General features: G+C 35.4%; 1 protein-coding gene across 1 annotated transcript; it reads left to right on the top strand.

Moving 5' to 3' along the window:
• Nucleotides 1-386: 386 nt before the first annotated feature.
• On the top strand, nt 387-20,148 carry LOC149933656 (uncharacterized). Its single transcript, XM_090156393.1, has 8 exons — nt 387-585; nt 2,262-2,435; nt 14,041-14,246; nt 16,147-16,357; nt 16,846-16,931; nt 17,452-17,635; nt 18,332-18,496; nt 19,747-20,148. Exons 1-8 carry the CDS (start codon nt 412-414, stop codon nt 19,966-19,968), a joined length of 1,422 nt encoding a protein of 473 aa, XP_090012519.1. The 5' UTR covers nt 387-411; the 3' UTR covers nt 19,969-20,148.
• Nucleotides 20,149-21,343: the final 1,195 nt, after the last annotated feature.

The following is a 21,343-nucleotide window of genomic DNA, read 5'->3' as shown; positions in this document are numbered from 1 at the left end:
AATTATAACTTTGACGTTGATAGAAATAGCCACATTCTCTTTCAATACGTGACGAATAAATATTTAATACGCTGTGCGCGTGAAGCGGAACTCTGAAGTACCTATGGGCGCTAAAACCACGAGTCTAAATCGAGTTGGTTCAGTCAGAGGGTAAATTGGTTGCGAAGTAGACGATACGTAGAGCACCTAACTCGCGTTCCACTTAGCTGGCCGCGATTCGAAGTGAACACGGTACCTGGGAAGTAATCGATTTTGAGCGCGTTTAATTTCCTCCGGCTAATAATAGGAGACGCCAGCGGAGCGCACCGCCTGCTGGGGATCGATGTCATTATTTTTATCGGCTTTAAATGGCGTCGCGTTTGACAGAAGCCGAGGCGGCGTTTGAAGAGTGGCCGCGGTCGTTTGTCAACAATGTCGGAAAGGCAAATAGTTCTGGACGAGAAAGAGTTCCTCAGACTCGTAAGTTTCAGCGACGGATCCGCCTTCGACGTCCGAGATAGCCACCATTCGGATATTAAAAGAGATTTACAGGAGCGATTTCAACGTTCCCAGTTCACCAGCCAAGATTGGCACGACACCAAAGAGGTAATCCATAGCGGAATGTTCCCAATTCCGAACGGCATGTTTCATTCCTTTATATCTAAAAGTACGGTGATCTCGTGTCTTATTACATTTATTGAACAAAAATGTTTAATAGCTGCACACATATTTAATAGTTGCACACATATTTAATAGCTGCACACATATTTAATAGTTGCACACATATTTAATAGTTGCACACATATTTAATAATTGAGCACTAATGTTTAATTGTTGCACACATATTTAATAATTGAGCACAAATGTTTACTTATTGAACACAACTGTTTACTTATTGAACACAACTGTTTAAAAATTGGCGCTATGTGTTAAATAATTGAGCACGAATGTTTAAAAATTGAACCGAAATGATTTGATTACTTTGAGGGCAGTTATTGACAGTTAGGCCCTATATATGTGCTATACCGAAGGCTCAGTATTTTTAAATGAATAAATAAAACATTCAATTACTGCTTAAAATAGATATTTAATTATGTGAAAGTAGTGACGTGAATGCAGGCTAGGTTTCTCGCGAATCCAGCTTCTTTAGAGTCCGGGTTTCCTTACTATGTTATAGCAAGGATTAAGAAGACAATTATTGCGGTGACCGACTATGTATATATCGTTCCAATTTTAATGGTGGACGTAGTGAGATATGTCCAAACGATGTCTAAAGTTCAAAACGAAAAATTACACAAAGTTATAAATTTTGCGTCAAACAAAATATATGATACCACATTCGATTTTTAAATAATTTTTTAATATAGTCAAATAACTTGGCTACAATTATATAAAACTTTATATCCTCAAAAGATTAGCTGCTTCTGTTGTTTAGATTATTTATACTTAATCCATCCAGGATTTACACCTTTTTTTTCGAATATGCATTTATTCAGAAATATAGGTGACAGATTCTCTTAATTATACTCTACTCAAATAAATTCAAATAAGAAAGACATTTTTCTTTAAAGATACCGTGTTATGTCTAAAGACGTCCAGAGTTTATGGGAAATAATAAAAACTCCTAACATGGAAAAAAAGTTAAAATACGTCTTTGTTATTTCTGATTTATCACTAATTTTAAACCCCGAATGATTCATTAAAATTTAATATTTGTGAACTTAAATAAATATTTTATGTGAAAAATCTCAATTTCGATATGGTGCAGATAGCCTCATAATCTAATTGCTTAATTCAAAAGTCTGTATGGGAAAATTAACTTTTCCCTGTCATGTGAAGATTCACTTCCCCAACGTCATAGCGTCGTCTATTCCGTCATATGCTCTCCCACTCTCGAAAGCTCAAGGAAATAGGAAGCAATAGACGAGGTGATGACGTAGGGGGAAGTGATTGTTCACAAGATAGTTGGAATCTCATTTTCACGCACTGACTTTCCGAATCGACCTATTGGGTCGCATGCAGGGCTACCCACCACCATCTTACGTAATTTAACCCGGCCACTTGAATTAATGGCATTAAAAGTCGCTAGTTGACTTGGGCCTAGGTTGGTGCCTTGAGTATTAACCTAGTTGATTATTATTATTATTATTCTTTTTCTTTGGGCAAACGACACTTAACGGGTTTAATTAATAAATTTTCGGAAGCAATATTTTTACTTGACATCAAAGTTGGCTCATTAACATACAAAACAATTTTAACGTTCATTATCTTCCTTGAACCAGAACCAACGAAAGGGTCGCCTGGCCGCTCTGGAAACCCGTCGAAGCGAAGAGGAGGACTCGAAACAAGCTTTGGACATCCAAGAAGCTGAGTACCAAGCCAAGCAACGGGCGGAGGCCATCGCTAAAGCCAAAGAACACTTTCATTCGCAGTCGGAGAGAGTCAGGAAAATAAAGGTTTGTTCAGTAGTACCAGTTATTGGATCCAAGCTTCCTCGAGTAAAATGTAACTCAGTAAGGCGGTTCCTCAAAAAATTATGACGAAATGAACCTGACTTCAAACCTATGGGCAGAGATATTTGAATAAAAAGACACTTGGTTGAATCTGAGAATGAAATTTCTTATATTGTAGTGATATCTTGACGTCACGAATCGTTGAATATAAACTGTAACCTATGACCTGATTTAATTTAGGTCAATATTTCACTGCAAAAGAACAAAGATTTCTAAATACATAAAAAAAGTTCTTGAAATCAAGAACCGATTAAATCAAGGAATATTTGGTCTAGAGTGCCATCTCCTGAACAGAATAAAGAAATATATTACAATTATATTTAATAACAAAATAATAAAAACACGACAGAAAATGCGTAAATAAAACTGGTTTATTAAAAAATAAAACACAGACCGACTAGTTTCGGCACTACCTAGCGCCATTGTCAAGGAAGAAAAGAAAAGAGGAGCATTAATCAAATACAATATATATAGTAGTAACAAAAAAAGTTTAAGAAAAAAAAATATACAAAAATCAACGGGTTACGTGCTTATCAATTAATGTTTTATAGATATGAGGGAGGAATGGTCCATCTGAGAAATTTAAAAGGTGGCTACTCCGTTTATAAATTTCAACAGATTCACGAATGTCCCTCTCTTTACTAAACCTTGGCTCAGCGATTATCTTAGCGTCCAAAACATTTATATTATGATTTGTATCATTAACATGGTGCGCTATAGCTGATTTTTCCCATTCGGATCTTCTAAGATGGCCTTTATGTTCATTGACTCGTGTTTTCATAGATCGTTTAGTTTGTCCTATGTAAGTTTTTTCGCAACCATCGCACGGTATTTCATATATACCCTGTTTAGACAGTTTGTTAGTTTTATCTTTTCCATTATCAAGTCTATTCTTAATTTTATTACATGGTTTAAAAGCGATATTAACATTATTTTTCTTTAATAAATTTCCGATTTGTTCAGAAATTTTACCATTATACGACAAAGAGACATACTTTTTATTTTTAATTTTTGGAAATGTTAGTAACTTAGTACTAACTTGTTCTTTTTGTCTTTTAATTTTATTGAAAATTTTATCAATGGTTTGTGGAAAAAAACCGCGGCTCATGGCAACACTTTTTAGGTAGTTAAGTTCTTCAAGAACAAAAGTAAAACAACTAGATAGGCGGTAAGCGCGATGGATCAACGTTTTATAAACGCCAATCTTTTGATACATAGGGTGACAAGATCGAAAGTGAGGAAACATACCGACACTATGATTTTCTATACACTTTAGTTTCAAAACATAAACCATTATTTTTTATATTAACATCTAAAAAATTAAGCTCAAGGTTAAATTCATTTTCCGAAGTAAATTTAATGTTAGGATGTAACGTGTTGTTATAATCAAAAAACACTTCTTTCTCATTAGAACCCTTCTTAAACAAACAAAGAGTATCGTCAACATATCTTGTGTATAAATCCGGTTTCACTGTAGAATTCTACATAAACTTCGATTCAAGTTCATTCAAAAAAATATCACTCAGGATCGGAGATAAACAACTACCCATACTCAAACCACTTCTTTGAATGTAGTTAGAGTTATTATAAACAAAAAGGAATTTTTCACACTAAACTCGATTAGCCTAATCATCTCATCTACTGTACAATCATCATAATAGTTCTTAAGACGTTTTTTTAAAATTAGTAAAGTGTCATCTATCGGTACCTTGGTAAACAAAGAGACGATATCAAAAGAGACCATTTCTTTGCCTTGTGCCACTTTATTTTTAAGTTTTTCAAGAAAATTCATGATCACAAGCCAAAGCTTTAATAATATTTGCTAAAAAATCTTCCAACCGATAAAGGGGACTATTAACTTTAGATACTATTGGGCGGAATTTCAGTCCTGGTTTGTGTATCTTTAAAAGAGCGTAAAACTTCGGGGCTTGAAAATTACTCGAAATCAAATAGCCCTTTGTGTAAATATCAATAAAATTGATGTTTTTTTTAAATTTTCTTTAATTCTGTAATTACTTTATTGGACTGGTCGAAACGAATTTTCTCATAAACGTCATCATTTAATAGATCCAAAATTCCCTCTTCCTACTGTGATTTATTGAGTATCACTATTGCCCCACCTTTATCTGCTTTGTTGATAATTAGATCATACTTTTTTAAATTTCTTAGGGCGCAACGTTCGGTGTACGTCAAATTACGAATTCTATCTTTAAATTTTACATTGTCCAATATTTTAACAACGTCACATCTTAATAGGTCACAGTCTGGTAAGTTATTAACAATAGGTCCAATTTCCGATATTAAATTTTCCAGAGATGGGGTTGCAGATAGAGAAAAGTTTAGCCCCAATTCTAAGACATTTAACTCATCCTTAGTTAATACGACATTGGATCTATTCACTACAAAATTCTTATTTATTGTAGTTACGTTCTCAGAGAATTTAAACGGTTCTTGTTTCGCAGCACGGAGTTTGTTGAAAAACTTAAAAATAAAGTGGCACAAGGCAAAGAAATGGTCTCTTTTGATATCCTCTCTTTGTTTACCAAGGTACCGATAGATGACACTTTACTAATTTAAAAAAAACGTCTTAAGAACTATTATGATGATTGTACAGTAGATGAGATGATTAGGCTAATCGAGTTTAGTGTTAAAAATTCCTTTTTTGTTTATAATAACTCTAACTACATTCAAAGAAGTGGTTTGAGTATGGGTAGTTGTTTATCTCCGATCCTGAGTGATATTTTTTTGAATGAACTCGAATCGAAATTTATGTAGAATTCTACAGTGAAACCGGATTTATACACAAGATATGTTGACGATACCTTTTGTTTGTTTAAGAAGGGTTCTAATGAGAAAGAAGTGTTTTTTGATTATAACAACACGTTACATCCTAACATTAAATTTACTTCGGAAAATGAATTTAACCTTGAGCTTAATTTTTTAGATGTTAATATAAAAAATAATGGTTTATGTTTTGAAACTAAAGTGTATAGAAAATCATAGTGTCGGTATGTTTCCTCACTTTCGATCTTGTCACCCTATGTATCAAAAGATTGGCGTTTATAAAACGTTGATCCATCGCGCTTACCGCCTATCTAGTTGTTTTACTTTTGTTCTTGAAGAACTTAACTACCTAAAAAGTGTTGCCATGAGCCGCGGTTTTTTTCCACAAACCATTGATAAAATTTTCAATAAAATTAAAAGACAAAAAGAACAAGTTAGTACTAAGTTACTAACCTTTCCAAAAATTAAAAATAAAAAGTATGTCTCTTTGTCAGAGGCGTAGCGAGAGAAAATGGCGCCCGGGGTATTTAGCCGCTTTTGCGCCCCCTTAATATATAGTTTTAAAGGGAGTATGTATATGTACATCCATACTTATGTTGGATCAACGAATTTCCCATTTCTGCCACCAGGTTTAACAAAGGTATGTGATTGGCGCTAGTTACTTTGAAAACAAATTGTAGCAGGAGTTAGCAGACGATCTTTCGGTTTAGTACGTACTCCCTTGAAGGTTTAACAGAATAATATTGTTCTAAAATATTGGTTTTAAACCATTTTTTAAATAGGAATCAGAAAAAGTACGGTAAAAAACGATTTAAATTATTTTATTTCGACCTGGTAAATATCACAGTACAATCATCACATAATGTAACTACAAGTTTATTTTTCTTGCTTTTAAGGCCGCAAACTCATCAATAATTTCATCAAATTTCATTTTTAATGCTCATAAGTGCGAGATCGTTGAGTCGATCTTGGCCCATGGTGCTTCTTAAATATGACAATATTAACTTTAAATTGCTAAAACTACGTTCGCAGCTAGCAATTGAAACAGCAATAGTTAATAAAATTTGAAGGGCCGTTCTAAAATTGGGAAAGACGTCATCGCCGTAAGAGATGATAAATGTATGTAGATCCATAGGTGTTTTTGGAGAAACGTCTTCACGAGAAGTTAACGACATTTTACAGTCGCATATTTCATTGTATAGTTCTGTGTCATTCAAATCTGTGTCGTAAAAACTTTCACATCGAGTAAAAAACCAAAATTATTATCTAGTTCTCTCAATCTTGAAAATCTTATCTGTTGAATGCGATCTATAACGCTTTTCATAATTCGACTAACTTCATCTTCCGCAGAAAGTCCTTCATTTTTCTTCTTCTTCTTACTCTACGTTTAATCTCGACGCCCCAGTTTTGACATTTTGTCTTGCCTTGTGCCAGTGAATATCTCATCTCTAAGAAAATGTAGAGTTGTCGACAGTGATTGTAGGTCACAAGACGCGTCTTTGAAGTTCATCGTAGGATCTTGTAACCTTTTTTGAACACGATCAATTCTACCCAAAATTAAGTGCCAAAAGTGTATTAAAACTATAAAATTGAAGTTCAAAATATTCCGCAAAAGACTTTCGGCATCGCTTCTACTGTCGCTGGACACATTCACGTCTTCTGACATTTTCTCTAACAGATCAACCAAATCATCTAAACATTCAACAATGGCACTAACAGCTTCAGCCCTGGCACTCCATCGTGTTTCAGACTCACGCTTAACTGTTCTCTTCACTGCATTTTTTAGCATTTCCCATCGAATTGTTGAACGCGAGAAAAAAGCATAGATACTATCAATTGTTCCAAAACACGTTATGACTAATGCGTCTTGTTTGGCTGAATGAACTCCTGCTAAATTTAATGAGTGATTGTCACAATTTAGATATATTGCACGAGGATTTCTATCACAAATTCTTTGTTGAACACCAGATAAATGACCAGACATTACTGCCGCATTGTCATAACATTGGGATCTACAGTCTATAAGTGGAATATTGTCATTTTTGAGTTTTTCAACAATAACATTTTCAATGGTAGCAGCGTCCTTGGCGTGCAGTTCAATATATCCCAAAAACGATTCCTTGATTGTCACTTTCTTGTTTATGTAATCTATATCTACGTACCTGATGACATACGACATTTGTTCTCGGTGTGCAATATCAGGCGTAGAGTCAAACAAAAGTCCAAAATATTTATTTCTTTTGATGTTGCTAATCAATTCCCTTTGGACTCTAGCAGCAAGAAGCTGAACGAATTCATTTTGAATCTGTGGCGAGAGATATGATACAGATCGTTTATTTTCTTCAATATTTTTAGGTGTGTTGCCAAGAAAGGGTCATACTGGGAAACAAGCTTGAGCAAAGAGAGTAAATTTCCAATATTTGTTCCATCGTGAACACTTAACTTCTCTACATGCCCACGTAGCGGCAAATTTTGAGTTACCAGAAACCTAATACAGGAAAGTACTCGCTCCAATATATTCCTCCATCTTTGTTTTTCTGATTGAATTGCACTTTCTGACACATTGTCAAGGCCTTTTAAGCAATTATTTCTTCTTTCAGCTTCCTTCCATTCTGTAAACGATTTGCGGTGGAATGAACTGTTTTCATGACTAGTAAGTTTTCCTTTTTTTTTCCATTTGTTGAATCCTGGGGCGTTGATAAAATTAGATCGAGAGTTTGTATTAAATGATGATGAATACAATAAACAACAAAAACAGTAAGCGGAATTTTTAGAAGGCGAATATAAAAGCCAAGTTCGGCAAACTTCATTCCCTTGTTCATTAGCTAGTCTTCGTGAAAACCACGAGGAGGGTATTGAACGTTCACCTGGTCCAAGTTCAGTGAGTTCCTGACGTAGTTGCTGTGAAATATCTGGTAAATTTGATATTTTATGAAATTTTAAATAGCCAATGTCATTAAATTTGAGAACATTCGGAATAATTAAATTTTCGATAGCTTCATCATTTGACAAATTTTTAGGCACTTTATAGAGCTCTGACACTGGGCTCGGTCTAGCCAAATTACATAGGTGTGACGTCATATTCTCAATTTGAAAACGAGCCTTGGAGGGCAAACAGGGTTTTGGCGGCATATAGAGCTTACAATAAAATTACTTATTTTCTTATTAATTTCGTGAAATTATCTATTTAACATGTTAAAAATAAATAATTTTTGCGCTTTTTACGATACGCGGAAATCGAGACGGCAATAAGGTATATTTTTATCGCTTTCCATCATTAAACGAAAATAATAAGAACCAAGGCATAGTAAAACTCAAAAATAAGGAGGCAAAGGTGGATTCAAGCTTTATAAAGGAAAGAACCAAGTAAAGACAAAATTAAAAGTGCAATAATATGTTCTCTTCATTTCATCACTGGTGAGTTTATGTTTCTTTTAAAATTTAAGTAAATAATGGTAAATTAACAAATATTTGTTTCAGGAGCCCCTGCCAAATTGTTAGACCAAGATAACAGAGATTGAATTTGGGTTACAAATCTCAAAATTCCAATTAACATTTAAAGATTATGGATAGAAGAGAAAGATTACTGCGAAGATTAGAAATTACTAAATCAAAGACAAACACCCATGATACGCCAAAAGACACCCTTATGGTTTCGGAAGAAGAGGTGGTTCTTGAAGATATCGTTTCTTTACCTGAACACGAACAGTCTTCGTCTATTGGTGCATTCAAGTTTGTCCTAATATTCAAGATGCTTCAACTCAATCGGATTTGTGTGAAAAAGATATAGTCAAAATTGAATAAGAAATCTTTAGAAACCAAAACTTAATTCCAAAAAACTACCGCGAAACTCAAAGCTACAGCAATTACGGAAGAAAACTTTCTAGATTAATTGAAAGTGAAATATTATTACTGGCTTATCAAGTTGTGAAACTCTGATGATTGTATTCAACATTGTCAAACCAAATAAATCTGCTCTAGCGAAATTTGAACAAGTTATTATTTTTCTAATGAAGTTGAGATTAAATCTGGACTTTTTAGATATAGCGTACAGGTTTAATGTTTCCAATCACACAGCATCAAGAATATTCTATTCAATTTCGGATGTATTTTCCCTTTTAACTTGGGCATCTTGTTATTTTAGAAGAAACCACCTATGGACTGGGAGAAGGATGATAATAACGAGTTATTAGTAAGTTTTTAAATTTCTTCAAATTTGTTTAGGATTTAGCTATATTATCCCTTTTAATTATGGACTTATCTACTTTTTCGCGTATTTTATCATCTTGTTATTTGCCCATCTAGAGATCAACTCTACAAAACTATGCCACGTTCATTTTTTAATGTGTTCGGGAATAAAGGAGCTGTTAAAATTGACTGTTTCGGGATTTTCATGGAAAAACCGTCTAATTTGTTAGCTAAAGGGCAGTTCTTAATTGGAGTAACCAATTTATGCTCTGTTTCATTTTTATCCAAAGCATGGGGTGGAAGAGTGTCTGACAAACACTTGACTGAAAATTGTGGTATATTAAAAAATCTGGGGCCTGGACATTTAATACTTGCTGGTGAAACATAAATATTATCCTTCAAAATATCTTTTAAAACATTATATTTAATTATTCATAGATACGAGGATTCAGTAGGTTTCCATTGTGCTGAGGTGAAATTGCTTGCATTTAAAAATGGGGAAAAAACAGTTGTCAAAATAAAAATTGTATGCTTCTAAACTTTTATAAGCTTTCAATTCATCAAGCGTGTATGCACTTTTACGTAAAATTAAGTTGTAAATAAATCTAGGATATGTAATTGGAAGCCACAGTCTGATATCAGTTATGTTGTCATTGGGCCTAACCCCAACTAAATATGTATCTTCACCATCTATTTAAGTAATTTTATTAGCATACCGCTTCCCCGCTGCTACGTCCGTAATACACGGACTTTTAAAATATTCACTTATTAGTAACTTTAGACTTATAACCAATTTTAAAACTGAAATAAATTAAAAATGACTAGCTATCTTCCATAGTTTTTCCCGCTGTAAAACCGTGCTTGTCCTCCAAGAGTTTGAAAAGTCGTCTGCTACAGTGATTGTCATGGAAACGGAGGCGGAGCTTATGGCCAGTGTCAGAGCTCTATTATCAATGTTGGATTTCACTCAAAATATTTCAGATGTATCTTCAGTGTGAGGTTTTGTAATATCAAATGAGTTGCTAGGTTCTGTATCTAGACTATCTTCACATGAACTTTGAGCTTTTGTGGCTGTCGGTTTAAAAAATTCTTGCATAAATCTTTTTGATTTATCGTCCACTTTCTTATTTTCCAATCGTCGTTTCCGAAACTGGGCGCCACTCGGTTTACTGGTGGACATATCTGCCTAAATATGAAACACTTATTTGTAATTTCACTACATTTAGGTCTTTAGAAATAATTCGAAACGGGTCGAGTTTACATCCTCCTAGAGTGAACCGTACTGAAAATTCTTCATGTTAATTTTTAACCTGCGTATTTTAGTACAGTTTAACCCTAAAATTGCTCTTTTCCGTCGCGTACCCCAATTCGACTTGCAATTTACTATTTACTGTTTTCGTGCCTATTTTTTACCTAAAGGTTATAAATATTTCATCAAAAGCGGGGGTTGAATTTGAATACTTTAAAAAAAGTTGGAATTTATTTATTAGAATTTCGGATAACACAATCCTGATTCTTTAAATCTTTCTAAATAATTTAGTGACTGTGACCAATCATGATAATTTTGCGACTACCGTAACCGTAGAGCTTAGAAGACGCTGGGATGTTTATTACTAACAACCACAAGCGTATATTTTAATTTTATTAGATAAAAAATTAACTTACTTTTAATTTCTAGCACCCACTACTCCGCTACTCACTAGCGAACCGATACCGGTAGTTGGGACTGTCTCATTACCTTTTTTTTTTTGAGATACACAAACATCGGTGTCGACCCGAGGCCTTAGACACCAGAACACACACAATAACTGATTAATCAGGGTGAGATATGTGTAACGGCCACGCCAAGGGGGGGATACGTGGGGACAGGGGTGGGGACACCCGTGGCGGAAGTATCCCGACCACCCGTTGGGGGATTGGTAGTCGTCCTCACACGGCCTTCCACAAACTCTGCCTCCCGGACGCCTGGGATTACAGGAGTGAGCCACTACTCCCGGCCCTGTCTCATTACCTCTAAAACGAGATGTGAAGACTGAAGACAGGTTTCCGTTTAAATTAGCGACGACTACCAGGCTACCTTTCACGAGCTGCACTTACTCTACAACCTGGAACTAAGCTGTGCCTGATTTTCCCTAATTCAGCGTAGTAGTCGGAGCTCTGCGGTTGCATTACTAAATAAGCGCTCTTAACAAGCGTCGGCTAAATATGCGATAATTACGCAACATTGCGATTTAAGCATAGTTATAGGCAATGTATATTAAGGTTTAGATAAATTTCGGGGCGGCAAAGCAGAAATTTGGCGCCCTCTCATGGTGGCGCCCGGGGCATGATGCCCCCTTTGCCCCCCCCTTGCTACGCCTCTGCTCTTTGTCGTATAATGGTAAAATTTCTGAACAAATCGGAAATTTATTAAAGAAAAATAATGTTAATATCGCTTTTAAACCATGTAATCAAATTAAGAATAGACTTGATAATGGAAAAGATAAAACTAACAAACTGTCTAAACAGGGTATATATGAAATACCGTGCGATGGTTGCGAAAAAACTTACATAGGACAAACTAAACGATCTATGAAAACACGAGTCAATGAACATAAAGGCCATCTTAGAAGATCCGAATGGGAAAAATCAGCTATAGCGCACCATGTTAATGATACAAATCATAATATAAATGTTTTGGACGCTAAGATAATCGCTGAGCCAAGGTTTAGTAAAGAGAGGGACATTCGTGAATCTGTTGAAATTTATAAACGGAGTAGCCACCTTTTAAATTTCTCAGATGGACCATTCCTCCCTCATATCTATAAAACATTAATTGATAAGCACGTAACCCGTTGATTTTTGTATAATTTTTTTTCTTAAACTTTTTTTGTTACTACTATATATATTGTATTTGATTAATGCTCCCCTTTTCTTTTCTTTCTTGACAATGGCGCTAGGTAGTGCCGAAACTAGTCGGTCTGTGTTTTATTTTTTAATAAACCAGTTTTATTTACGCATTTTCTGTCGTGTTTTTATTATTTTGTTATTACATCTAGCGTAAGGAGTTTCAATTTTACCTAACAATTATATTTATTAATTATTAGAAGAAGAATTTTATAATATTGATTGACAGCATATTAACTAACTATTGCATTCCTATTCTTTTGTCGTTTTTTATACAGTATAAAATGTCAATTTTCCTCATTTATAATTAATATTAAAAAATACTCATTTTAGATTTAACATTCTAGTTACAGTATTTTTCAAAAGGATATTAAGAAGTAGTAGAAAATTTTATATTTGTGAAGTATGCCTTTACTAATACTTTCGAATTAATTAATCTCAATTAATACAAAAGGAATATGTTTTTAAGGCTTTGAGCTTCTTTGGGCCCCTCAACCTCTCAACATTCCCCTAGCCGTTGTGATGCATGGGCCCCTGCTTGGCCCTTGCTCTTGGTGGGCCCCCTAGGCTTAAGCGTAGTCAGCCTTATGGATAATGCGGCCCTGCATGCAAATATAATTTTTGCCAGTTCCCGGTTCTACCTTCCGTAAATCGCTTCTTAATGAAACCTGGTCGTCACAAACAGAATATTTATATCCTCCAGTACTTTTTTCAAAATACTAAATGTAATTAGTGTAATGGATACGTATTATATGCGTCCTAGTGCCCGTCAAAAGTGAGCCATTCCTTCATGAATATTCACATAAATTTCGTACATTAATTATTCAGCTCTATATTAATTATTATGGTCGGTGCACCCGGTGGATCTATATATAAATATATATATATATATATATTTATCAAACATAATTTTTGGATAAGCCAATAAATAAGGTTAGTTAGAAGTTGAAAACGCAGAGGCGAAGTTGTCGGGTGAAAAAATATGCTGACCTTTATACGTACGCCTCAAGAAGGTGTTTTCGAGTGCCAGAAATGTGCTTAAAAAGGGTTGACTTTTCTCTTAATTTTAAATGTGATTTTTTTCTTGCCTCGACCTGTACTTTCAAATCCAATGGGTTAGCATGTTTAGCATACTAACCCGTTGGATTTTAATGTATTCAAGTTAACAGAGAGTAACAAGCTGCCTTATCGCCTCTACTTCAATGATTTCCGGAAAATATTATCCGCTTACACTGAGAAAGAACCTGCAATCATACCACAGAATATTTCCCCCTATTTACACAAAGAAAGGCACATAGGCGTGGTTTTCCATTCGGGAATCACAAGGCGAGCAGGCTGCTACCACGGCCAACTTTGATTTCTCGCGCATCTCTCGCGCTACAGCGGCCATCTCATTCGTTGACGTTTCTGTGTTAACCTATGAGCAAAATATGTGTATGACGTCAGCGCCCCTAGCGGATTATTCTTTTTAGTATAGTTTTTACATTGAAGACAATATAACAACCGAATGTGGCGCTGACCTCCTACACATTATAGTACAGTTTATAGGGAGAAAATCCTTGCTCGCGGAATTTCGACGAATGTGTTGGCCGTAGTAGCGCGAACAGCGCGTGATCAAAGTTGGCCGTGGTGCTACTCACACCTTCTCTGTTCACGCGTTTAATATCGATTCACTTGGTTTGTCTTTCAGAGTGCCTTAAATTACAGCCAGTGTTTGTTGGAAAGAGAGAAACAAATAGCGGAGAAAAGGTCGAACGCCAACAAGGGCAACGAAGACGAAGAGAAGTATTTACAACAAATCCTTCGCGAGGACGCCCAGCACAAGCAGCAGGTCAGGATGAAGGAGCTGAAACGGAGAGAGAACAACCGCATCATTGAAGTAGAACTCAAGAAACAGTGAGTCAAGATACCTTTACCGGGATTGTCTAATTTGCTGAATTTCTGGACGTCTGGACCGCTGAATTTTGAAGGATTTCTCCTACATAGAAGCTACTATCTTATAAACCGTCTGGACAAAATTGACTAATTTGCTGAAGTGCTGAATTTCTGGACCGGGAAATTTTACTTTATTTTCGAATAGTTTTCAAACCGTCTGGACCAAATTGACTAATTTGCTGAAGCGCTGAATTTCTGGACCGGGAAATTTTACTTTATTTTCGAATAGTTTTCAAACTGTCTGGACAAAATTGACTAATTTGCTGAAGTGCTGAATTAGTCAATTTTGTCCAGACGGTTTCAAACTTAAAGAAAGTCTCCGAAAATAATGTAAAAATTTTCCAGTCCAGAAATTCAGCACTTCAGCAAATTAGTCAATTTTGTCCAGACGGTTTATAAGATAGTAGCTTCTATGTAGGAGGAATCCTTCAAAATTCAGCGGTCCAGACGTCCAGAAATTCAGCAAATTAGACAATCCCACTTTTACCATGAACATTTCATTTGGCTTAGCTAACTGGAAAACCTAAAAACGACACGCAGATGTTTCCTTATCAAACCAGGCTTACGTTTGACTAAGGGATTAGGTAGAGACAGATTAGATAAGACATGTCTAACATTTATTGACGTCAAGTAAGGTCTCCGAATTTGAAAAGTAATTGATTTCCCACAAAATCCACTACCGTTACCTCCCAGCAGTCATTTTTATTTTTACCAACAATTATAAAATTTGTTAAAATTATGATGAAAAACTCGAGAGTTCACTTTGTTCTGGTAAACTATTTTAATATTATCTACTTTGATAAACTGATTTCTTTCCGGTAGTCTGGTAACTTAAAAATAATTCTGCAGTCATTTACTTATTAAAATAACTAAGTTTAAAGAAAATTATTTTTTCTTTATTTTCATTTAGCTACAAAGCTACACTGTGTGCAGTAGCGGCGCCAGCAACAGGCCGGGGTACCTACTTGAAATTTTGGTAGGGGCCTCCAAAAGTCGTCTTAAATTTAATTATGGGCCTCCAAATTATTTAATATCAGAAAATTCTGTAATTTTTTGGCGAAATAATTTATTTATTTTTTAATTTTTCAATATTCAATGCGAGTGATTCGCTTAACGACACTGCTGTTTTTATTCCTTTCAAAGGTACGAGTCACTTTTCTTTGACAGTTGTTTATTTTTTAGTTTTAATTTTTGGCGAGCGCTACTATATACAAATTGTATCTTTAATTTTCTATTTACAAATAAATGGTTCTTAAACTTACTTTACTTACGACGTTAGTGTACCTACGTACATTCATTTTCGTAAAGTTGTAAGTTCTGGTGTAAGGGATGCACATGCGAAGTACCGAAGGAATGAATGTAAATTGATAGACTTGAATTCAGTCGTAGATATAAGTAAATAACCACTCATTTCTTAAGTGTTATTAGTTCTATTTTTTTCATCGCGTACTCATTTTACCCAAAAATTGCACCACTTGCTTAAAAAAAATTGAATAATCCACGTGGACGGATTAAAAAAATGTGGTGGGGGGGGCCTCCATAATTTGGGGGGGGGGCTCCAAGTGGTTGGCCTACCTCCCCAAAAATCCTGGCGCCGCTACTGACTGTGTGGCGTTTAGTTCCGTTGTTTAGACGCGTTTTATTGTCAGCTAGAATATGTAAAATAATGAAACGATTATTGTATAAAGTCATGGTGCCATATAGCGTTGGATTCTAGAAACATTAAAACGTTTCAGTTGAATTTGAGAGCTGCTGTCATGCATATTATTTAAGACTGATAGTGCGTGAATTTTAAAACGGGCAGGGCAAGTGATCCCTTTTTTAAACTTAAAAAATTAATATTAATTTTTGTGTTGCGCAGAATCGAATTCAAGAGAAAGGAGCGTGATAAAGAAAGGGATGAGCTGTTGAAAATGGCCGATAAACTTCGAATGGAAGAGGAAGAGTTCGTGGAGAAGCTAAGAAAGCGACAAGAAGAGGACGACATGAAGAAAATCAGCTTGCGAAGGTCCAGCCGACAGTCTCTGGAAGAGGCGGATCAGATAAAACAACGTCGACAACAATTGGAAAAGGTGCTACGTCAGAGTTAAGCACACAATAAACATGCTTTTATTAGTGGCTCCATGGCTAAAGCTACTTCAATTAAAACTTATTTTGTGTAACTGTAAAATTATTTATAATTCCAAAGTTCCTATCTTCAAGAATATCATATATAAAGAAGGAAGAATAATTGCTCCTACTTTCCAAAAGAAATAGGACTAGTTCATCTTACTTACCCAAAGATATACAAATAGTTCTTCCTACTTCCCAAAAGAAGGAGAACTAGTTCCTCTTACTTCCCAAAAAAGGAGAAATAGTTCTTCCTACTTCCCAAAAGAAGGAGAAATAGTTCCTCCTACTTCTCAAAAGAAGCAGAACTAGTTCCTTCTGCTTCACAAAAAAGAAGAATTGTTCCTTCAAAATGAAGGATGTAAAATAATTAATTCTCTGAATTTTACCATGTCCGATCCCTTGGTTCCAATTTTCCAACTTTATTAATAATGTTGTTTTTGGGAATTAGATTGAAGAGGAGCGCTTATTAAAGTACGAAGAAATAAAAGAAGCTGAACTTCTTAACAGACTATCCATACTTGAAGAAGAAAAAAGGTAATCACTATGCATAATGCATGTACGAAATATTCGACGACACATAACTTACCGTTATTTAAATTTTTGTTGGATCGAAATCACAACTTATTAAACTACGTTCGCCTTATATGTATATGTTAATCTTACCGCAAGAATATCATCAAGTTGGAAACATCTAAGTGCAAATGTCGATCAAGTCTATAAAAGACAATATTATAAAACAAAATTTATTAACTTGATAATAAATATAATTTGTTTTAAGATAGAAAATGAATATATTTATTTAAAGGGATCCATCACTCACAACAGGGGGAGGCAGAGGGGTAACATAAATTCCAGATTTGCAGTGTGCTTCAAAACCAGTTTTTTTGTGACCCCTATGCCTTCCCCTGTTGTGAGTGAGCGATCCTTTTAAGCAGTAAGTCCTCTTAGAGTAAACAAAAATAAAAAAGTTACGTCTTTGCTTGCTTGCCTTTTGTTCTCAAGTAGTATACGGTATTATAGCTATTTTATTTAAATATAATTTATTTTATAATAGGAAACGTGAAGAGATAATCACTAGGGTCAGTTCAATGTATGCCGAGATATTGGAGGAAAAAGAGAAAAAACGTCAACAGTGGTCCTCCGCCATGATGGACACGAAAGATGGTTATGGAGATGAAACAAACCACGAAAAACGGGAGAAAGCCAAAACGGAGTTTATGGAACATTTCAGGCTGAAAGTGAGTCTCAATGTGTACTCGGAATCTTTATAGCAACAGGATTGGCGCTTTAACCAAATCGATCTAATTGAAACCAACGTAAATACGCGACCTCATTGTCTATCGTGGCACCATTTATGGTAGTTTTTCGGAAATAACTATAATTCTTCCAACCGATTCTCAGATAACAGTTGCGTTACCTGAACCGAGAGAGCAATTAACAAAAATAGTATATCAGATTATCTGCATTTATGCTCAGATATTATCAGATAATTAAACTGGGAAGATTTCAGATGTCTCACAGTTAACGATTAAATACCTTTCGAAATTTTAACTACTGTGTATTTCACTTTGCTTAAAAAATATTATACCTCTACTAAAAGTAAAAGTCAGAGGAACTATTGACAGATCAGTTTAGATCGGTTACTTGGGATCAAGAATTAGATTGCTGAGTGAGAGAAATATAGAAAATAACCCTGATCTGACTAACTGCTTATCTCTTGATATCTGAATAACCTGAACAGTTGACCCTTGGAAGCACTAAGTAAATAGTATTTCCAATTTGTAAAAACTTTGTGGGTTCCAGTGACGCAAAAAGAAATTCACTAAATTGGGGGCCAGGGAAGACTCGGAGAAGTAGAGTAAACCAATCGGTGTAAACATTGCTTAAAATGATTTGAAAGTCTTCAATACTGATTGTTTTTGGTTAAATTTGAGGTGGATCAAAGAATGAAGGAGCAGCTTGACCTGGAACGCAGGAAAAAGGAAGAACGGCAGAAGGTGGACCGAGCGCTAGAAGCCTTCGAGGCCGAGTGTCGGCAGAAGACCCTGGAAAGAGCACGCAAAAACAAAACCGTCCAGGAACAAATTTTAAAGCAAATTGTACGTTATCTCGATGTTGAATTCTAAAATGCCGTTTTTCATCGGGCTGTTTCGAAACTGCTCTCAACTCTTACTGGGATCTAGTAAATCTTACGCTTGACGTCATCATTCACGCAAAAGCAATATCCCAATTTGAAACTTTATATTATTCAGAGCCGTATTTCGGAGGCAATTTTGGACCAAAATTTGAAACAAAGGCACACACACTTAGGATTTATATACCCCCGTACCGTAGATAAATAAATAAATAGATAGAGGTAAACAAAGGCACAATCAAAATTTATAATATTTGACTGACAATGACTCAATGGACACTCGTTAACTTTCGGAGCAATCGGTGTAGGCCAAAGAAACACACTGGCAAAACTTTGAAATTTCAAAGCAATTGTCGGCCCCATCCGAGGCACTACAAATGCCTTGGAAACAAGATCATTTAAGGGTTAATGGAATGGGGTGCCTTTGTTGCTGATTGGCTCTTCAGAAATGTATTTTTATTATAAATTACAGTAACTATTGATATTGAGAACCAAATATAGGTTAAAGTTCATTTAGTAGAGTATAGCTGACCCGGTTACTCAAACGGTTTTTTTATTTTTTTTTTATTTGGGGATTGTAACGTGTGGGACAATTCAGTCCGCTCGTCCACCTGATTAATCAGGGCGAGATATGTGTAACGGCCACGCCAAGGTGGGGATACGTGGGGACAGGGATGGGGATACCCCGTTGGGGGATTGGTGGTCGTCCTCACACGGCCATGATCCACCAACTCTGCCTCCCAGACGCTTGGGATTACAGGAGTACGCCACTACTCCCGGCTACTCAAATGGTTATCTAGAACCTTGTGATTTTAGATTTTCTGTATTTTAAGATGTATTGCCACCAATAGATGGCAGGTGCTTAGGGTTGCTCCAGAAGCCTTTTGACAGCTTATGGCTTTAGCCTCTCTGAACTTGAAACCTCTTATAATCGGCGACACTTCGGGATATGGCAGTATATTTTCAAAGTACTAATGAGCCCCACTGTTAGAATTTTTAGCGCTTCTTCTTGATTTTGTGGTGTGTCATTGTTTGAATATTTTTGCGTTCTTATTTATACGAGCTAGTAGTGAGACCCGCTTTATTTTACAAAACAGCGTTTCAAGCTTGCACAGTTTATTTATGTAGTAAAATGAGAGTATTAAAATTTTTGAAAGGCCAAATTACCATCTTGTTACTTTTTATGGCTTCTGAAGTATTTGCGCGTTCTTGCAGGAGGAAAAACGTCGAAAGGAAGAAGTCGAGAAACGAGAGAATTTGGAGTACGAGAAGCGACTCTTGGAGAGTTTGTTAATCGAAGAAAAGGAATTTGAAGATTACGCGAAGAAGGTGATGGAGGACGCGTCGGCCAAAGGACAAAATATTTTTCCCATTCTGAAGGTAGTGTCCTCGCAGAAGCCGCTCAGTAGACCACACAGTGCGGCCTGGAAAACCTAATATGTTTCAAACAGTGGCGCGCCTAAGACTCGTGGAAAGCTCTGATGAAAAAAAATAAGTTAATCTCTATATCGTGAAGAAAGCACCGCCTGGATGCGCTGCTGCTTTGAAATAGAACTAATTAGTTAATATTTGAAATGATTTAATTGCTATGTTATATTGTTAAAAACTAAATTTGTTTCTTCGGAGAATTAAAGGATTTCTTTGAAAAAAAAACCTTCCAATTGTCTTTTAATATCTGGTGAAAGAAAAACATGAAGATGACGCTTAAATGCAGGTCCGTCACGTCCGTGCCATCGAAAGGTCATTGTAAAAAAGGGCAGTAATGATTGAAATAGAAGAGTAGTTTAATCAAAGATGCCACAGCACGGGTCTCCATAAAACAGCGTCTGAGAAGAATTGGTGTAGTTCGACCTTTAAGTTAGCGCCCCAGTGCCACTTCCATTGGACTGCCGAGGTCACGAATGAACAGGCCTCAGACATCAAATTTTTAAAGGCTTAATTTTGTTTTCACTAATTTCAAGGTAATTTATAGTGAGATATATATAAAGCTAGGTAAATATTGCAGTGGGAGTTTTCTTTATTGAGCATTTAGGAAAGGGGTGAGCATCGTAACAACAATTAATGATTTTAATCAATAATTTTAAATAATATGTGTAATATGCCAATTAAAATAAACCCTAATGTCAAGTGGCTGAATTCTGAATTTCACAAATACCAATATTTTTGCATACTGTACGAGACTTTGCACGAATCTTAAGTTGCGATTGAAGAATTAGAAGAGCAGAAATTAAATCTAGAGAAAATACTTATTCTTAAATAACATATTTAGTTAAATTTTAAAAGAAAAACTAAGGTTTGCCCTGTTTTCTGGATGAAAATGCTACTTTATGTTAACATTTTGGCTATGATATTTTTAACTGTTTATTTAAACTGGTTTTTTTCTATCGAATCAGGCTTAATAGACCATTAAGAGCAATAGGTTTGGTTATAGAAGCTTATTCAGTTTAATTTTAATTGCAAAAGTAAGGTTTGCCTTGTCTAATAATCTAATTAACAACATACTCGAAGAAATGGAACTTTCAGTTACCAATTAGGATATAAAATAAGATATACACATACATGTATAAAAAGTGTTATATTTTGGAGCGCGCGCTTCCTAATATTTCAGTGTAGAGGGTCTCGTGCGTTTGCGCGAGCTCAACAAAAACACGATGAATCTAACGTAATCACGTGATATATCGTATTTTATATAAAGAGCTATTGAATTTTTGAAAGGATAAATGCTTTAAACAATTAAGACGTACAGTCCCGGACAAAAGTTCCGGGCCGTTTAGTTTTTGTTGCCATTTTTGTGTAGTTCAAGCTAGAAATT

This window comes from Leiobunum rupestre, chromosome 8 (assembly GCF_980474605.1).
Source record: "Leiobunum rupestre chromosome 8, qqLeiRupe1.1.hap1, whole genome shotgun sequence".
In the NCBI taxonomy this organism is placed as follows: Eukaryota; Metazoa; Arthropoda; class Arachnida; order Opiliones; family Sclerosomatidae; genus Leiobunum; species Leiobunum rupestre.
Note: the sequence above shows the minus strand (reverse complement) of the source record. Positions and strands in the feature narration are given on the sequence as shown.